We start from the raw sequence: 18,002 nt of genomic DNA, 5'->3' as shown, positions 1-18,002 counted from the left end.
TATACTATGGGTGCGTTTTTGTGTGTATTGCTTCATTCGTGACGTAAATTTCAATTTCCATTACTTTGATTTTTTCATCAGTCAACAAACTTCCATTGTCATTTAGTGTTACGCTCCTTAAGTTCCTCATTTGACCAAAATCTCTAAAAACACCAACAAAAAGGAGAACATCTCAGTCATCTTTTAAACCAGTTGGTAGACAAGTTATTAATAATAAATTTGCATCTTCATATTATTATTTAACTGTTTCTAACTTAATACATGTTTATGGAATTTACTGTGAAACCATTTTTTATATTTTTTAAATTAAGGAATGTATCTTCATCATGCATATAGTTCAGATGCCTTCTTCGAGTATATCTTTAAATTAGGTCTTATTTTGTTTTTATTTTTTTTCTTCGGTATTTGTATAAGGTTTTGAATTTTCAAATATTTTTTATCGAGGATCACAGGAGAAACATCTTATTTGAATTCGCATGTGATCAGGCGCGGTTCCAGAGGGGGGGGGGGGGGGGGGGGGGGGTCCGGGGGTTGGAACCCCTCCTTTTTTTGGACGATCAATGAATTTAAATGGGGACATGTAATCGGTACCCCCCCCCCCCCCCCCCCCCCCTTGTCCTGGGTTAGGAACCCCTCTTTTTAAAATGTCTGGATCCGCCCTGGTGATGAAGTAACATTGGTACCGTTAATGTTTTTAAAGTTATTATTCAGAAGGTCCATCACGACTATAAAACATGATATCACATATCAGGAAGAAGGTAGAACAGTTTGTTATTACGGTCAACACAGATCATAAAAGTTCGTAAAACAATAAGAAAATTCAAAATAAATTTGAACGAAGACCACCACAAAGATAGAAAATACAAAACAGAACTAAACACTTCAAGAGCTAAACTGGGAACAGCACGCGACTACTTACAGCGGATTGGCTAATATCGATCTTACCATACTAGGTACCAGATCAAATGAGTGTCACAGCAAAAGTATTTACTCTGGATTCTAGTAAACGGATATTAACCTGGAGGGAGGAAACGAATACCGAAAAGTTGTCAAGTGTGTCAACAACTCCCGTAAAACAAAGATTTCCAGACTTGATTGTTTACATTGATATTTAAATTGATGTATTTGTATAGGAAAGGATTAAATAAGATTTCTGTATTTAAGATAAGAAGTTAAATGTCATTTTGATTTAGAGGTTGGTTCGCAGACCTTATCTTTTCTACTTTTAGAAACATTTGTATAGTCTCTTCTACTATAGTCAATAGGTTATTTCATCATGAACACTTTAACCAAATTATAGGATCTTTGAATGAGAAATTACAAGAAAAATATGGATAACTGGAATTCGCCTTCGGATTTTGTCTTTGGTAATCATACGTTTGATTTCGACTTAGGCAATTTGAGTTTAAAGGACTTGTTTGCCAAAGTGAAGAAACATGAAATGTCAGACGATGAAAAAGCGATCAAAATTTTTGCCTATGCAGTTGCAATGTTTGTTTCATTCTTCGGAAACCTGACGTTGATAATTGTTATTTTGTCTACTAAAAGCCTTCGAACAAAATTCAATTATTACATTCTCAATCTGGCTGTGGCAGATATATTAGTGCCGTTGACTTGCATGTGGCTTCATTTAGTGACCAATTTTAATCCGTCGAAATGGATTCTTGGTTCTTTTTTCTGCAAAATTAACACGTTTTCACAAGGTAAGAAAATTCATTATTTGATTTGTCAATTTTTAAAGTAAGAATCAGCAAGCGTGTTCAATACGAAATGATGTGAACATTATTTTAAATAAAAAAATAATCAAAAAATAAATTTCTTATTTTATGTATATAAAATAGCACCTGAAGTTTTTTTTTTTTTAATTTTTTTTCAGAGTAATCTTTTTATTAAAACTACAAGAAACTAACAAATAGTTGCTCATACAGAAATTCATATATTATTTTCCGTCTTTTTTAGTATTCGTGGTATCCGTTGGAATATTCACATTACTGGTTACCATTTTGGACAGATTCCTAGCTTCGGAACACCCTTCTTTATTGTGGCTCACTCAAGGGCACCAGATTATCGTAATTATACTGACATGGGTTTGTGGTGCAGCTATTGCGTTGCCATGGCTATTATATACACATTTAGTGGAACTTGACTTTTTGGGAAAACACGAAGTGCTGTGTCAAGCAAAGTTCCCTTCCAAAGATTCTCGGAAGGCATATACAACAATATTTTTCATAATTGGTTATGCGATACCGATTTGGATAATGTGTGTTTGTATTGTACTTTCTATGGGGAAGCGTAAAAAGTCGGACATACCTATAACATTTATTCATTCTTCATCCCTTGACATGAAGAGGAAGGTAATATTATATTTAAATTGTGTTTTTGCATATTCATATTTGTTCCCGTAAGGATGTACATTTAAAATATTACTTAAACTCCAATTTTTGTGTGTTTTTAAAGTTGGTTCTTTCAGAATTAAATATTGCGTTATGATGGACAAATTATCAAAGTTAAATAGAAAATTCAGAAAAATTATACGACGCGCATAATTTGGCAATGAAGTTTTTATTCTACAAAATCTCAATAATGTTCATTTCATGTAAAATTTTGACGTAAAAGGATATTTTAAGAATCTTTATGAATAAAAAAAAAATAGAAAATATTTGATTGATATATGAATGTTCATTATTTAATTACCGATATTTAATGACTTAATAAGTTAATCATAGCTTAATAAAAAACACATAATTCTATTTCTGCGCATTGCATACAGTTTCGCAACTTCGCTTTAGGATTTCTAGGTCTTCAATTATTCGCAGGATCTACTGTGGAACAAAGTCGGTTGGATACTATGCCAGCTATCGTTCACAGTTTTTTTCTTCGGGAACATTAATAATTCATAAGTAGAAAATAACTGGTGAATTTCAATGAAATATGGAAACAACAAAAATGGAAGTAAAAGATGCAATGCGCAATCCACTTCAAAACAGAATTTTATCGACCAAAGAGAATGTTGCCTATATGACCACTGCTACGATTTCTTGCAAAACAAAACTTTAACCATTCATAAACTGAAAAAAATGTAGCGTGTGGGATCGATGAAATTTATCCTTATATATTTTTAATACCTTGCGTCTAAAATAATATCTTATTGTGTTATTTATGTAATCTTAATATTTTGTGAAAAGTAGAAAATCGATAAAGATTGTTCGAAAGAGAAATCAACTTAAAAGATGTAGGATGTTTATATTAGTTATTAAGAGTCAAACGAAATCAAAACGGAATCTAACATAGAACTAATTTTGATAAATAATCAACACAACTTTATTTTAAATTATAAATATGATATAAATAGTATTCCTTTTTTTTAATTAGGCACTGAACATGCTGTTATCAGTACTGTTAGTATTTTTTATATGCTGGACACCACAACAATGTCTTAAACTTTGGGATGTTTTTAGAACGAGAAACGCACATTCAAAGGTAAGAATGATACAACCATTATCACTGAACTAGTATATATGTTTGTTTAGGGGCCGGCTGAAGGACGCCTCCGGGTGCGTGAGTTTCTCACTTCATTGAAAACCCAATGGTGGCCTTCGGCTAGTGTCTGCTCTTTGGTCAGGTTGTTTTCTCTTTGACACATTCCCCATTTCTATTCTCAATCTTATTTATTATAATTGAAAATACAACAGTTAAGCAGAGAAGTGAATATTGACGTCTAGTGACAAATATAGAAGTGTATATAGAATTTTATATAATAATGAAGACTGCCGATATCTGTTGGGGTCTTCTTTGGTTGGGTTTTTTTCTCGTTGTGTGTACCGCACATCTCATTTTGTATAACAAGACATTAACAATTTTGAAATTACAAATATATGGTACACATGTACTTGTTTATTAACTAACAGTTGTCTTCGCAAAGGATCTTCTAATATATTTGAAATAATCAGAAGTTTTAAACACTTTACTTTAGAAAGAACTTATACATTGGTTATAAATACATTAGTTATGTTGAAGTATTACGTGGATGCATGTGTAAAAAGTCAATGCAAATTTAATGCATTGTATTGCGGACTATGTCTCGTTAAACAATGCGAAATCTAAATTTTACTTAAAATAAAAAGTTACATAATTCATAGTCTTCACTATCTTCAACATACGTGCGATATTTGCCACTGCACGTTAAGCTGCCAACAATTAATCAATCATAGTCGTCGAAACTGATATGGACTATCATACTTCACAAACTCACGTTCCAATGTTCTGACATAAAAGAATGCATTTAGAATCCACATTTATTTATGCACATTGTTTGGTTTTTTTCTCTCATTTTGACGAAGTTTCCTAAAACTATATATTTTTTTTTTATAAATTATAGTATCATTATTTACATTAAAAGGTGGAGTTATTGAATTTTTCCTTTATTTTGTCTAAAGTGATCCTGGTACATAAGTTTCAAAATTTCGTACAAAATGTGATTTTGCTATAAATTAATGTTATTTTTTTGCTATAAATTAATGTTTTTTTTCCCTGATAAACATACCTTAAAAAACCACAAGATCAAATAAAAAACAAAACAAAGCAATAACATGTTCTTATATCTAAGAATATTTAAAAGAGAGAAAATTCATATGGCCAAAATAAATACAGCCGCGATACCTGTTAAAGGTGTAAGTTTATATAAGTATTTATCAAAAGTGTCCTTACGCATTTTGTTTTCTTTTTTTTTTTAAATCCTTTATGGTACTATGTGTATATGTTCCAGACCATATGAGCATTTGGACCGTACGCGTACGGTCCATACGGTATTCGTATTCTCGTACAGTCCGAAAATAAGAGTACGGTCGGAGTATACTCCGTAACTCGTACGGTCCAATACGAGCTGACCATACACGTTTTAGGACCATATGGGTTAAATTCAAACAAACATTTATAAAAAAAAAAATAGTTTTAGTTTTACGAACTGTTTTTTGTAGATGTTTTTTGTAGATAGATGAATAAACTGAAAAAGCGAACAATCGAAATTTAATATGTGGTGAATTCTATATCTGAATTATATTTTGGTTCTCTTGGCCAAGTGTTGCTAACACAGGGAACGTCTCATTTTTTACATTTACATGTTTTATTTATGCATGTTCTTTTGCCATTGATTTTGTGAGTAAAATTCCTGAATATTCCGCCATGGATAGATTCATGTTTGCTGCATATAACATGGCATATTTATTTATTACAGCTTCCGCCATGGATAGATTCCTATGTTTTTGCTGCATATAACATGGTATATTTATTTATTACAGCTTTCGCCATGGATAGATTCCTATGCTTTTGCTGCATATAACATGGCATATTTATTTATTACAGCTTCCGCCATGGATAGATTCCTATGTTTTTGCTGCATATTACATGGCATATTCCAGTACATGTTTTCATCCTTTGATTTACATTGGCTTCAACAAATGTTTCCGACATGCTGCAATAGCAATGATAAAATGTAAAAGAAACAAATTCAGTCCAACAACTGTGTATCCAGGTACGTTTATTTATTAAAAAATATTTAATACCGACATTTTTAAAAATTCAATGGTTGTCTGAAAATCAATCTTTACATATATTTGAATAATAATAAAAAACTGTGGATTCATTAATATTCGTTTAACGATACTAATTTTCGTGGATTTTATGGGTGAAATGGAACCACGAAGGTATATTTAGACGAATTACAATTTTTTTTAAATAAATGTATGCAGACTTTGCCAAAAGCACGACTACATATCTACGAATATATTAGCTTTACTCAATCAAAGGAAATGGTACCTTCGAAAATAAACGAATCCACAGTATAGCACTCAATACATTGTGCGTCAGAAGCACTTTAATGGATTAACCTTCAATTCATAAAGAACGATCAAACCTAAACATTTAAACTTAAAGGCTTAGAAACGTTAGGAACGAAACGTCTAAAAAAAAAGAAAAGAAAAAACATTTAAAAAAAAAAGAATAGCCACATTCAGCTAATGGTTTCTCTGCTTGAGGGATTTTGTAATTTCTAATTTACCAACGGGGATCAAATGTCTTATGCTTTTTGTTTTAATTGGTTGTAAGTTTCGCTTATTGAAGACACACGTTTGCAGCACATTTATTTGTGCTTTATTTAAACTGTTAGAAATGCACTCTTCTATATTGTAAATTAAAACCTGATTTAAAGCTTCTGATAAACTGTTTCAAGATACATACATGCACATAGACCAAATTTTTGTAACCGTTAAACTATGAAATGGTACAACAAGAACATTCAATGTCGGTGTCATTTCGAATACATGTCCAGTCACTTCGCTTCTGTATGACTACAAACCTTTATCCTTTTATTTTTACAGTTTTAAAAAATCTGTTCTTACTTTTATTTTTATTTTACTTTTCCGTTTTCAAATTATTTTTTATTCTCCGGTTTCTCACTTCGAAATTTGAAATTTCAAAAAACTGAGACTTTACAAATAAGTGTAAGCCGATGTTTTTTTGTTTTTGTTCGCGTTCTGTTTTCAGATGTTTTGTTTGTTTGTTGTTGTTGCAGATCACGGTATGCATGTATTACATGAAAAGGGGAAAGTATAATATACGTATTATTATCAATGGCGACAGTAAAAGAAATTCCACAAATTAACACACACAATCTGTCATTGGGACAACTTTATAGTACGTGTCCTCATGATCAGATTGGAACTGTTCTGTTGTCAATTATTTCAGATTAAGAAGAAAACGCATTGATAATACAAATGAATGAAGTTAAAATCTAAAATAGACTTATAATATGAAAAAATACATGTACTTAAATAAGTAAAGATATATATTTCCAAAGTTGATAATTCATTAATATCAAATTAATAATTTACAATAACCATTTTATGTTGTAGGTTTAGGATCAGAAGCTCCACTGGAAAACTCCGATTCAGAAGAACAAGACTCCAATAGTATAGATCTTCAAGGACCTAGCAATGCCCAGCAACCTAACCTTAATAATAACCATCGTTATTCCTTCAGTGATATACAATTAGTACATAGCTGTTACCAAGACCAAACACAAGAAGTCCAACAAGAAGAATAAAGCTTAGAAAAGCTTTAAACCATTGGCGTGACAACAGCCTATTTATTTACCCACCGGTCTCATGTGATCTTTTTAACGAACCAACGCTTATCCATTGTATCTTATTTGTATAAATTCGAAACCCTAACAGGAGCATACAAGTTGCTTGACAATTATTTTCATATTTTTATATTGAGAACAATAGTTATAGGTGTATATAACTAAAAGAAAGATAGATAAGCTTGTAGAGAATTAGATCTGTGCCATATGTACGTCATAAACACCAACATGGTCGATTGTATTTGAGATAACCTATTTGCATCGTCACAGTTCGGCCGACTCCGTACTTTCATTTAACAGTAGCGGATTAACCCGATGATTGTCGAATGAACCTATTTGTTATGACTGTGATATGACAATACTCAAACTAAATGTCTGCGGGAACTTGACAAAATTTAAAATGCCTCTTTCTTAGCAGAATAAGACATGTCATATTGCTTGATGTAACTATATAATCAGAAATCAAGTGCTTTTCCGAACAAAACTGTAACTTTGTAGAATTTTGGTAGTTTGGTTATTTGAGAATCTTTTAATTTATTATATTAAATGAAAAATAAGTAGTTTTTATTTTTTTCTCTTTAAACACAGTTTGATATAAAAAGTTTGAATTGGGATTGTAGCTTCGACTATAGTAGACATTCGTGGTAAACTGTGTTTCAAGGCAAAATGTATGCTCATAGCTAACTGCTTTCCTTTTCCAGTGGCAATCTAAAGTACTCCCTTCAATAGATTGACTACTTTGTGGAACATACCAAAGTGTATTACATTTATTGTGCATAGACAACCTTAGCTGTATTTGGCATAACTTTTTTGGAATTTTGGGTCATACATGCTCTTCAACTTTGTACTTGTTTGGCTTTCTAACTTTTTTTTAACCTGAGCATGACTGATGAGTCTTAGGTAGACAAAACGCGAGTCTGGCATATTTAAAAAAATAATAAGCCTGGTACGTTTGATAACTATTAACATCATAGATATTCATGAAAATTTTACCACTGGACGTTAAAAAAGTACCGAGCAATCAGGTATTGTTCATTTTAAATGATTTGGAATAAGAAGAAGTATCGTATTACGTGATCAATTCTTACATTTCGATATTGTACCAGCATAAGTAAATCTTATAAACACACATCTGAATTATATCTCTGATAAAATTCAGCCACCTTTACAATATATTTTGAACACCCTCTTTGGTTGTAGTCATAAGGTTTTCAGAATCTTGTTTTTGTCACACATCGTTGTTAATATAATGGAATTTGATGCGACTGTCATACAAGTAAGAAAAGCTATCTATGAAACCAGGTTCAATCCGACATTTTCTACATTAGAAAATGCCTATACCAAGTCAGAAATAGGACAGTTGTTATCCATTCTTTTGATGGGTTTGAACTTTTGATTTTGCCATTTTATTAGGGACTCCCTGTTTAGAATTTTCCTCGGAGTTCAGTATTTTTGTGATTTTACTTTTTGTATGAATGTTGAGGCGACGAAAATTAAAAAAAATGTTTGATTGTTGATTTTCCTTTTTCGTCAGTTTAAGTAGTTTAAAGTGATATTTGTCGGACAAAGCGCACCAACTCAGATCTTTATTCAGTTTGGTAAAAACTGTACGTGTTTTGAAACCATGGTTGCTGTTCTCTTGGTTCATATTGTCACAATACAAAGAGATGAAACAATTTTTTTTTATTTTAAATTAAGTTAAATCTGTCTTAGAGATTCATATTGTAAAAATTTGGAGGCGGAAATTTCATTCTTGGGTTAAAAAAAACTTATTTTTTTGGATACAGAGCGATTTATGAGAATACAGTAAAAAAAACTCTTTTCATTTAAACCCATTCTTGGATTTCGATCAGCCGGAAGAAAATACTCTTTGCATTATAGCCTGTAAAATATATAAGATACTTTTTCAAGTAAAAGTGATAAAAACGCAAGTTCTTGAAAAGCGTATCAACTGGGAGAAATATCTTTCATATGCAGATGGTACTGAAATGTTTCTTAATAAAAAAGGAGAGATCACATTGGTAAACTCTTTCATCGTAAACATAAGTTCTTTGCCGTTTCTAACTGTCAATTTGCTGATGTACGCAGAGATATCAACGCAAAAAAAACCCCAAAAAATTCAGCATTTTATATACCTACTTGTTTTGACCTAAAAACATTATGGACATACAGATTTATATCGGATAATGAAAAATGGTCACACATATTTCGAACAGTGGTATACTAATATTGCCTTTATTCGTCAACCGATGTTTTAATCCAATGTTTCGTGTAGGAATAAAGACCGTTAAATTCTGAACCAAAAAAATCATGGCAAATGTTTAAGGGGTTTGTTTGCGAATGTTGCAAGACAAAATGTGTACATATAGCTAACTGCTTTCTTTCCCCCGTGGTAATCTAAACTTTACTCTCTTCAAAAGTTTTACCAACTTTGCAGATCCTATTATATTTTATTTATATGTGTTAACATCTTAACTGAAATATTTAAAATCGAACGTCATACCATGCAACAAGCGCTCAGCTATTGTCCAAAAGTACAATATCAAAACATTTGAATTATATACGCGATACGTTACATCTTCTAATTTCATATAATCTACATCATTTTGTTAAGTACTACTTCGTTCAGAATCTTTTGCCTGCCTTTTGCATAGTGGGTTTTCAAAAACTAATTAATGTGCATCATTTCTAGTAATTTCTAGAAGATATTTGACATTTCAAAATGAGTTCGGTCAACTTCAAAACACTATGAACTAAGAGTGATTAGTTTTTTTCCTGCTTTTATTGGGTGTTCTACTATACAGATACAGCCCTACACATATCGCTATGCTGTATCTCTGTATATTATACAGATATCGCTTTAAAGCTTCGCCCACTGCCGGACTTAGTATTGTATGAACCTGCGTGAACTCAGAATGTGTATTGCAGTCGCATTCCAATGACGTATTAATTGCGAATTAACCATTACTTTTATACTTTCTGGGTTTTTTTTCAAACATTTCTTAAAAGCAATAAGAAACACACCAATTTTCACACATGAACAGTAGTCTTTTCTGCGATGACAACTATCGATTTCAAAACTTGAATGTGCACATGGTGTATGATTGTGTAACAAAAACAACCATGTCAATTTCAGCATGCATGTTTAGTGAATGTAGAGTCTGAAGCGAATGACAAACGTACACTCCTGTTTCAAATTAGACAATGTTTTGTTATTTGTTTTTACCGTTGAAACTAGTTGTTATGTTAAAATAGATAATAATTCACCTTGAGCGATGTATTATTGTTGACCATTCGAGATTCTTTTGTTGCGAACCCGTTTTCGGCTGAATGTGTGATTACTGTATCGTAATACTACACGGGTCTCAATGGATTTCAAATCGATAATAAATGTTAAACATGTGTTTTTGTGTCTTTTAAAACACAAATAATATACAGAATTAATAACAGGATAAAGACAATAACTGTGTAGTGTCTTTAAATATCAGCTGTATTTCTACTCGGCTCGAAACATGTGTAACAGCTCGCTAAGAGCTCGCATACACCTTGTTTCCTAGCCTCCTACAAAAGCAGCTGATATTTAAAGACACTGAACTGTTACTGTCTATATAGATGCTTTGGTTTAATAAAAAGACGCCTTGAAATGATGCACATTGAGTAGTCATTTAAAAACCTACTATGCAAAAACATGCAGATTTGTCTTAAGAAAGTAGCACTTTACAAAATGATGTAGATTATAAGAAATTAGAAGGAGTAGCATATCGCGTAGTTATTTTAAATGTTTTGATATAGTACTAGACATTCAAGTAAATCAACAACAAATGGAAGTTTTTAACGACCTTGACTGGCTATACAGCCCTTGCACGGTCGGCTAAAGTAAATCTTTTAAATGTTTCAGAATTCACTTAGGACTTTAGGACTTATATCACTGGTAGAATAAATCCAACTTTTTACAATAAATGTAGAACACCTCTGCGTGACTTTAGTTAAAATGTTTTTGGAATCTTAAACTTATAATGAGGAGACGAAAATTTAAAAAAAAAAGAGTTATTTTCCATTCACGGCAGTTTTGGTATTTAAAAGTGATTTTCGTCAGATAAAGCGGGATAACTTCGATCTATATTGGTAAAAATTGTATATAGTGATTGTTCTCTTTAATCGTGTTATTATATGCAATACAAAAAGATGAAACAGTAAAGTTTTTTCTGATATTCAAAATATGTGTACGGGAACAGACTAGTAGCCGTTATCTATTTTTTTAAATGCAGAATACAATTTATTAGCACTTTTTTCTTATCCGTTTTGAAACTTTAAAAATTTAGTTGGAATGCCTACCTTTCGGAGAACCACGACATTCTTTAGTAAAAAAAACATACTTTGAATTCGGAGGCGGACATTTCATCCATAGATGTTATGATTATGAAACTGAGTCATGAAAATGGAGGACTGTGGGATGTATTTAAATAAAAATAATCAGATGCTTTGTGATTTTATCTTTCTGTAATACTGATATTTTTGCATATAAAATAGATATTGTTGGGGGCTTTGTCAACTAGAGCAACAGCATATCAATCATCTTGGGTTCTAAGAGAATACATTAACTGCAGCTGACGAAACTTTGAAGCTTTTGGTCCTCATAAAATCCTGTTAATTTATGGAATTGGCATTAAGATAACCTATTAAATTGTATAGTCATGATAGAACATTAACTTTCTACCAATGCTAAGTTATTTTTCCCAACACTTAGCACCCGGCATCAGTTTATTTTTACAATCATTCTCCTCTGAACCTGCTGGGTCAATGTAATTAAACTTGACCAAACTAATTATTGGGGTATCTAGTTTTAAAATGTGTCATTTTTATGATGTTGTTTTGTTATTTTATTATAGATCAATATGTGAAACTTCAATAAACTATTAGTTGTCTTATTGTATCTATGTTTAGAAATATCCAAAAGCGTTATATAATTATAGGTTAGACAATACTTGGTCATGTTTTATGAAGATTTAAGCCCAAGACGAAGAGCCGAGGTCTTAAATCTTCATAAAACATGACCAAGTATTGTCTGACCAATTTAGAACATATTCACACTTTCGAGTGACATTACAAAACTATCCTTTCCCATCGTAATATATAAACCTAAATAAGAGTTCACTTTTTATGATGAACTAAAATATAAAACATAGGTAACGATCATTTCAATGGATGAAATGGAATAGCACTGACATAATTTGTGAAGGATAAATGGTTTTTCTTCTGCTTCAGGTAAAATTTAATACTTATTTATTTTTAGATTTTTATGATTTTAAAAAGCAACACAATGTTATATATATTATATATATCCCCTTTTTGATTTTTTTATAATTATAAAACTCTCGGTGGTATGAATATTTGACTTCATACCATTCAACATTAAATGCTTACTTTTTATTGATTGTGTTTCCCCGAAAACAACCCTTTGCTTTTTATATCAGTGGTCTGGCATTGTGGGTTTTTTTTAAATAAAAAAAATTATAATTCCCATAAATGTAAGGTATATGAATTAAATATTATTTTTTTTTGTGTATTCTATATGTGTGTACCATTAGAAAATGCATGAAATTCTGCAAAATTCAAAATGTTTTTATTTTAATCTTTGCTCTTTCATCTGAAATCAGTAGGCTATTTTTGCAAGGAAAATGCCTTAGGGGATTGTACAATTCGTTAGTGCAGCTATTAAGATTTCACTTTCATAATTAACTGACAACGAATAGTCATTCATGTATAGCATTTCATAGTGTATGGAAAACCATGTACTATGAAAATTAGAGGACAAAAAACTGTCTTTTCATTGGACAAGAAGGGGTGAGTATGTTCTACGGTTAAATAAAATCTATAAAATGGTGCATCATGTATTAGAAAAGAATGGACACAGAATCATATGCAAAACAGTGTGGCTGTGGCCATTGCTTGACGTCCTAAATTATCCCATTGACTGGGACAGATTATGTGAACTTTTGTCTGTAACAACCACTGCGCACTATGTACTTGTTAAAGACACTTAAACTGTGGGGTTACCAAAGGTTATCAATACCTTAATAAACCAATTCGAAAAATTAATCATGAATAACACGATGTTATATGATTTATATAAATAATATAAATCCAAACATAAAGGTTATTCCTGATTAATTTTTGGATTATCTCATTATTAAAGGCATTAAAAACCTTTGGTGACCATACAGTTTAAATTATATGATAAGTAAGTAGTGAGCAGTGTCGTTACAGACACACATTCACATAATATGTCCCAGTCATTGGACGAATTAAGGACGTCAATCAATGGCCACAGCCACACTGTTTTGAATATGATTCTATATATTATGTTGTTTTCATCAATGAAACACAATATTATATTATGCTATAGAAAAAACACAATGTGTTTATTAAGAAGTGAATTGGGATAAGATAATGTACAAAAGAGGCACGAAAGATACCAGAGGGTCAGTCGAACTCACAAATCGAAAAAAGACTGACAACGTCATGGCTAAAAATAAAAACACAATCAGACACAACATATACAAACTAAAGAATAAGCAACACGAACCCCACCAAAAACCGGGGGTGATCTCAGTAGTTCGGGATGGTAAGCATATCCTGCTCAACATGTGGCATTAATATTTGTATCTAATCAGAACTATGCTTCATCAGTTTTTAAATTAAATGCAAAAGTCTATTTGTAAATAGTAAAGTACTATTTCCATTTGGAAAAAAAAGCCCCAACTCATTTAATATAAACATAATTTTCACACATATGTATATGCAGCAAACAATTAAAGAGCCAGTCCTTTCCTGCTATTAACATCTCGAATGCATCAAAAGTTCAGATGTCAAAACTGTTCTTTATCAATATTTTTTCTATGCATAACTTAAACTTATAGGATAAAAAATAAAACGAGCAAAAAAATTAAAATATCTTTACCAGTACATGTTTAATTAATTTAATAATAAAAGATTTTTGGTATTATCTATTTGAATAATCCGAAAATTTAATCATAACATAACCAGTTTATCCGGTTGATTAAAAATTACATGTAATTAATATTAAACATCGTCAGCATGTTAAAACCCACATACATTTCAAATAAAAATAATATTCTGTCAGCATTTTTATCTAAATATAGATATGACAAGGTTTATTTATATATCCGTTATGACGTCAACTACATGTATATATACTGTGTTTCAGTCGTTACCAAGTTGGAACTGGTGAATTTCCCCTTCTGATCGGACATGTTTGTGACTGACTGGAAGAGAGTGCTATCCAAGCACAAATTTTTCTAAAAGATCATGCTTACTTCGTAATCTCTTAGGTTTTCTAACCTAGGAACCGTTCCCGGTTTTTGGGCCCACACCACAGCGACCTCGCAAACCCAGAAATGGGCTAAGGGGTAGGTGCGGACACCCAAAAACCACAATGCGGTACTGATGCCCGTCGATGTATCTTTAAAGATTGTCGGCATTGGTAATGTTTTGTGGTTTTTGTGGATTGCGACAAATTTATAAAGGTTAGTCAAAGAAATCTTTTTAAAGGGGCAAAGTTATATCTACTGATGAGGAAAAGGAGGGATGGACTATCATAATGGTATGTATTACATTTCTTAATGAAATGAAAATTCAGATAGCTTGATTTTAATCTAAGGGCTATTTGTTTATTATAAAGAATAAGGATAACTGTATGTCAGAATATTTTTACTTTAAAATTTAAATTTTGTGTTTTCCTTTTTATTTATTTCTAGACGGGTTTTAAATCTGCCCGAGAACTTTTTTCATATTAATATAAAGCCAAACTTAGAATAAGGGAAACACATTTTACTTAATGTTTGAATTTATTTTGAATAGATTTGAAAAGAGGTTTGTTATTTTAATGTAATACCATATTATTTATACACTACTATATGACACCATAAAAATATAATGCCATATCATAATCTCATATTATGATAAAGATTTAAATTACATTTTATATTACAAGTTAGTTGATTCAAATTACAATTTGAAAATTTGATATTTATAAATAACGCTATGTTAAGGTTATAAAATACTAAGTCCAATAGTTTATTACTGTGCGGCAACAATCCGTATTATAATATATTAACACTAGTAGCATGTAAGTATATATGAAGTATTAGTATTCCAAGTAATCAACTCGTTTTGACATAATGACTGGTAAGTATATAATACCAAAAATCCAGAACGGTCATGAATTAGTACGAGTGTTTCGAAGTAAGCAGGAAAAATTAGGCTAGGATAGTACTCTCTTCCAATCAGTCTGGTGATCACCCGCACATGGCAGTTATCTTGTTAAAAGCCATAAAAGAAGGACATAAAACATGATACAAATCATGGATGGGCGCATGGAGGAACCGTTCATAGAGGTGATTAACATCGGTTTTATCATCAGTTTTTACACAATTGCAAACTATTTGCGGTAAAATATATTATGAATTGTTTGACGTCGTCGTTCTAGAGGGATTGTCGAAATTGAATTTGGGTTATTGCCCAAACGGTTTAAAGACTAAAGTTCCAACAGCAAGCATTTTTCTTGTTTTAGAAGTATAGTTTGTGTATAAGTTAATGATATCTAAGACATTGTACCAAAATGTCCCATACATCAAAACAAAGGATGGATTGATTGAAGGGTTATGTCCCAAACAGTTTATGATTGAGGAGCCAAAGGGTGCAACAAAAGATTTTATGGTTTCTGCTCGAATAACTTGAGTACAATTCTATATATCTCTATGCAATTGTATCACAAGATTCAATACAGAAAAAGGAATGTTGGAATTTAATCTTTGGCTACGACATTTTTGTTCAGTAAAAAGGGGTCAAACAATTCTTTGGTAATATTTTTGTTTTAATTGCTTATATTTTGGCTAATTTTAATGAAGTTATAATTCAAAGTCTTGAAATATTGGGGTTCTTTGTTGTTCTGAATTTAATGATTATTAAGATTTTGAACTTTGTGTTTTTGGAAATAGTCCACATTGATATCTAAAGGGTTCAAAATGAAACTTCATAAAAAATGTAATTGTTGGGTTGGGTTTTTTTGTATGGCGAAGTATTTCAAATCTTAATTTTGGTCCTTTTTTAGAAATGATTCACATTGAGTTCAAAAGGTCCACAATCAACTTTGTTTAATTTCTATAAAACAATTATTGGGTTTTGTTTAAATGCCGAAACTGTCGTTATAAAGATTTTTGATTCTGGGGCCAGTTTTCAGGTTGGTCCACATCGGGGTTTAAAATTAAAGTTTGTGTCATTTCAACAAAATGGGACTCTTTAATGCAGATTCACTGTTGGATTGTAAATATTAGTACACAATATGTCTTGTAATCTAGTTATTTGACTAAATCTTCACATTTAGAGACAGATTACAATTTTTAAAATGGTTTAGCTGCTTATTTGTGTAAAATCATAGCTGATTTATTTTAAATCATGATATGAAACGTAAATCATCGAATAAGGTATCAACTGGGAGTTATATGATCTATAAGCAGGTTCTACTGTAATGTTCCGCAATACACATTGTAAGGTTACAATGGGAAGTAAGAATTAATTCACTTAATCTTAGTACAACTAAACTTTTAAGTTTTTTACCGGTTCTTATTGCCAATTTATTATGCACGTCCAAAAATAAAGCAAATTCAAGTGTTTGTAGTATATATTTAATTTTGAAAACACTGTAAGCAAGAAGTGACCACATGAGTGATAATAACATTTTTTTCCGTGCCTAAGGTTAACTAAAATAAAACACGACGACTTCATTAAATAGGCGACTTGTAGGGATGCACACTAAGTAATTATTCGACAACCTATTGTCTATTGAACAGAGAATATGCAATATGCAATATGGTACGATCAAAGAAAAACAAGAGGATGAAATGTATTATACTAGACATTCAAGTAAATTTGTGTAATTTTTAAGAATTCACATCCGACAAAAGGTTTCACTACTTCTTATATTGCTAGTAGTATTAAGCATCCTTTTTACAATTTATATTTTGACTGTATTAAAACTGGATTAAAAGAATTTCGCTGCTCAGATTTAAAATATAAATAGCGTTCCATAACAGTACATTTGGCTTGAAAAATATCTCTCGTGGTTTTCATAGCATTGTCATTGACCAGTTAAAGTTCTCAAAAACTTTTAACAATAAATAAAAAAATTGAAAGACTTTTACAAATGGCTTATAATTATACATGTAAAAGATTTATAAAAAGAAAAATGTGGGTCCATGGACAAAATTGTTTTCAAATTGATAAAACCATAGGATTTCAAAAATCTGACAAAAATTCAAAAACATGACAAGAAAACATCCTTAAGAATCGTATGTAAATGTTGAGGAAACGAAAAATAGATATATATATATATATATATGGCTTTTACATTAGCAGGTTCTACTGTAATTTTCCGCAATAAAAATTGTAAGATAACAATGGGAATTAAGAATTTATTCACTTAATCTTAGTACTACTAAACTTTTAAGTTCTTTACCGGTTCTTATTGCCAATTTATTATGCACGTCAAAACATCAAGCAAATTCAACTGTTTGTAGTATACATTTAAATTCAAGTTTATCTAAGGTCTTTTTGAAATACTGTTAGCAAGAAGTGACCACATGAGTGATAACAGTTTTTCTCTATGCAAGAATAGGTTTTCCATTTGTTTGATGTGTTTGAGTTTTTCATCTTGACATTTTATAAAGGGTTTTTGTTTCGAATTTTACATTGGAATTTGGATTTTTTTTTTATCTAAATTTTGAATAGGTTAAAGTGATATTCGACAGACAAAGCGGCATAACTCAGATCTTGACATCTAAGA

At 31.1% G+C, this 18,002-nt stretch overlaps 1 protein-coding gene across 1 annotated transcript; it reads left to right on the top strand.

The window, feature by feature from the left end:
* Positions 1 to 1,283: 1,283 nt before the first annotated feature.
* On the top strand, positions 1,284 to 7,606 carry LOC134727058 (QRFP-like peptide receptor). The gene is made up of 5 exons (XM_063591444.1): positions 1,284 to 1,703; positions 1,960 to 2,354; positions 3,373 to 3,480; positions 5,362 to 5,530; positions 6,909 to 7,606. The coding sequence occupies exons 1-5, from the start codon at positions 1,310 to 1,312 to the stop codon at positions 7,097 to 7,099; spliced, it is 1,257 nt and encodes a 418-aa protein (XP_063447514.1). The 5' UTR covers positions 1,284 to 1,309; the 3' UTR covers positions 7,100 to 7,606.
* Positions 7,607 to 18,002: the final 10,396 nt, after the last annotated feature.

The sequence above is a fragment of the Mytilus trossulus genome, chromosome 7 (assembly GCF_036588685.1).
Source record: "Mytilus trossulus isolate FHL-02 chromosome 7, PNRI_Mtr1.1.1.hap1, whole genome shotgun sequence".
NCBI classification, from domain to species: domain Eukaryota; kingdom Metazoa; phylum Mollusca; class Bivalvia; order Mytilida; family Mytilidae; genus Mytilus; species Mytilus trossulus.
Note: the sequence above shows the minus strand (reverse complement) of the source record. Positions and strands in the feature narration are given on the sequence as shown.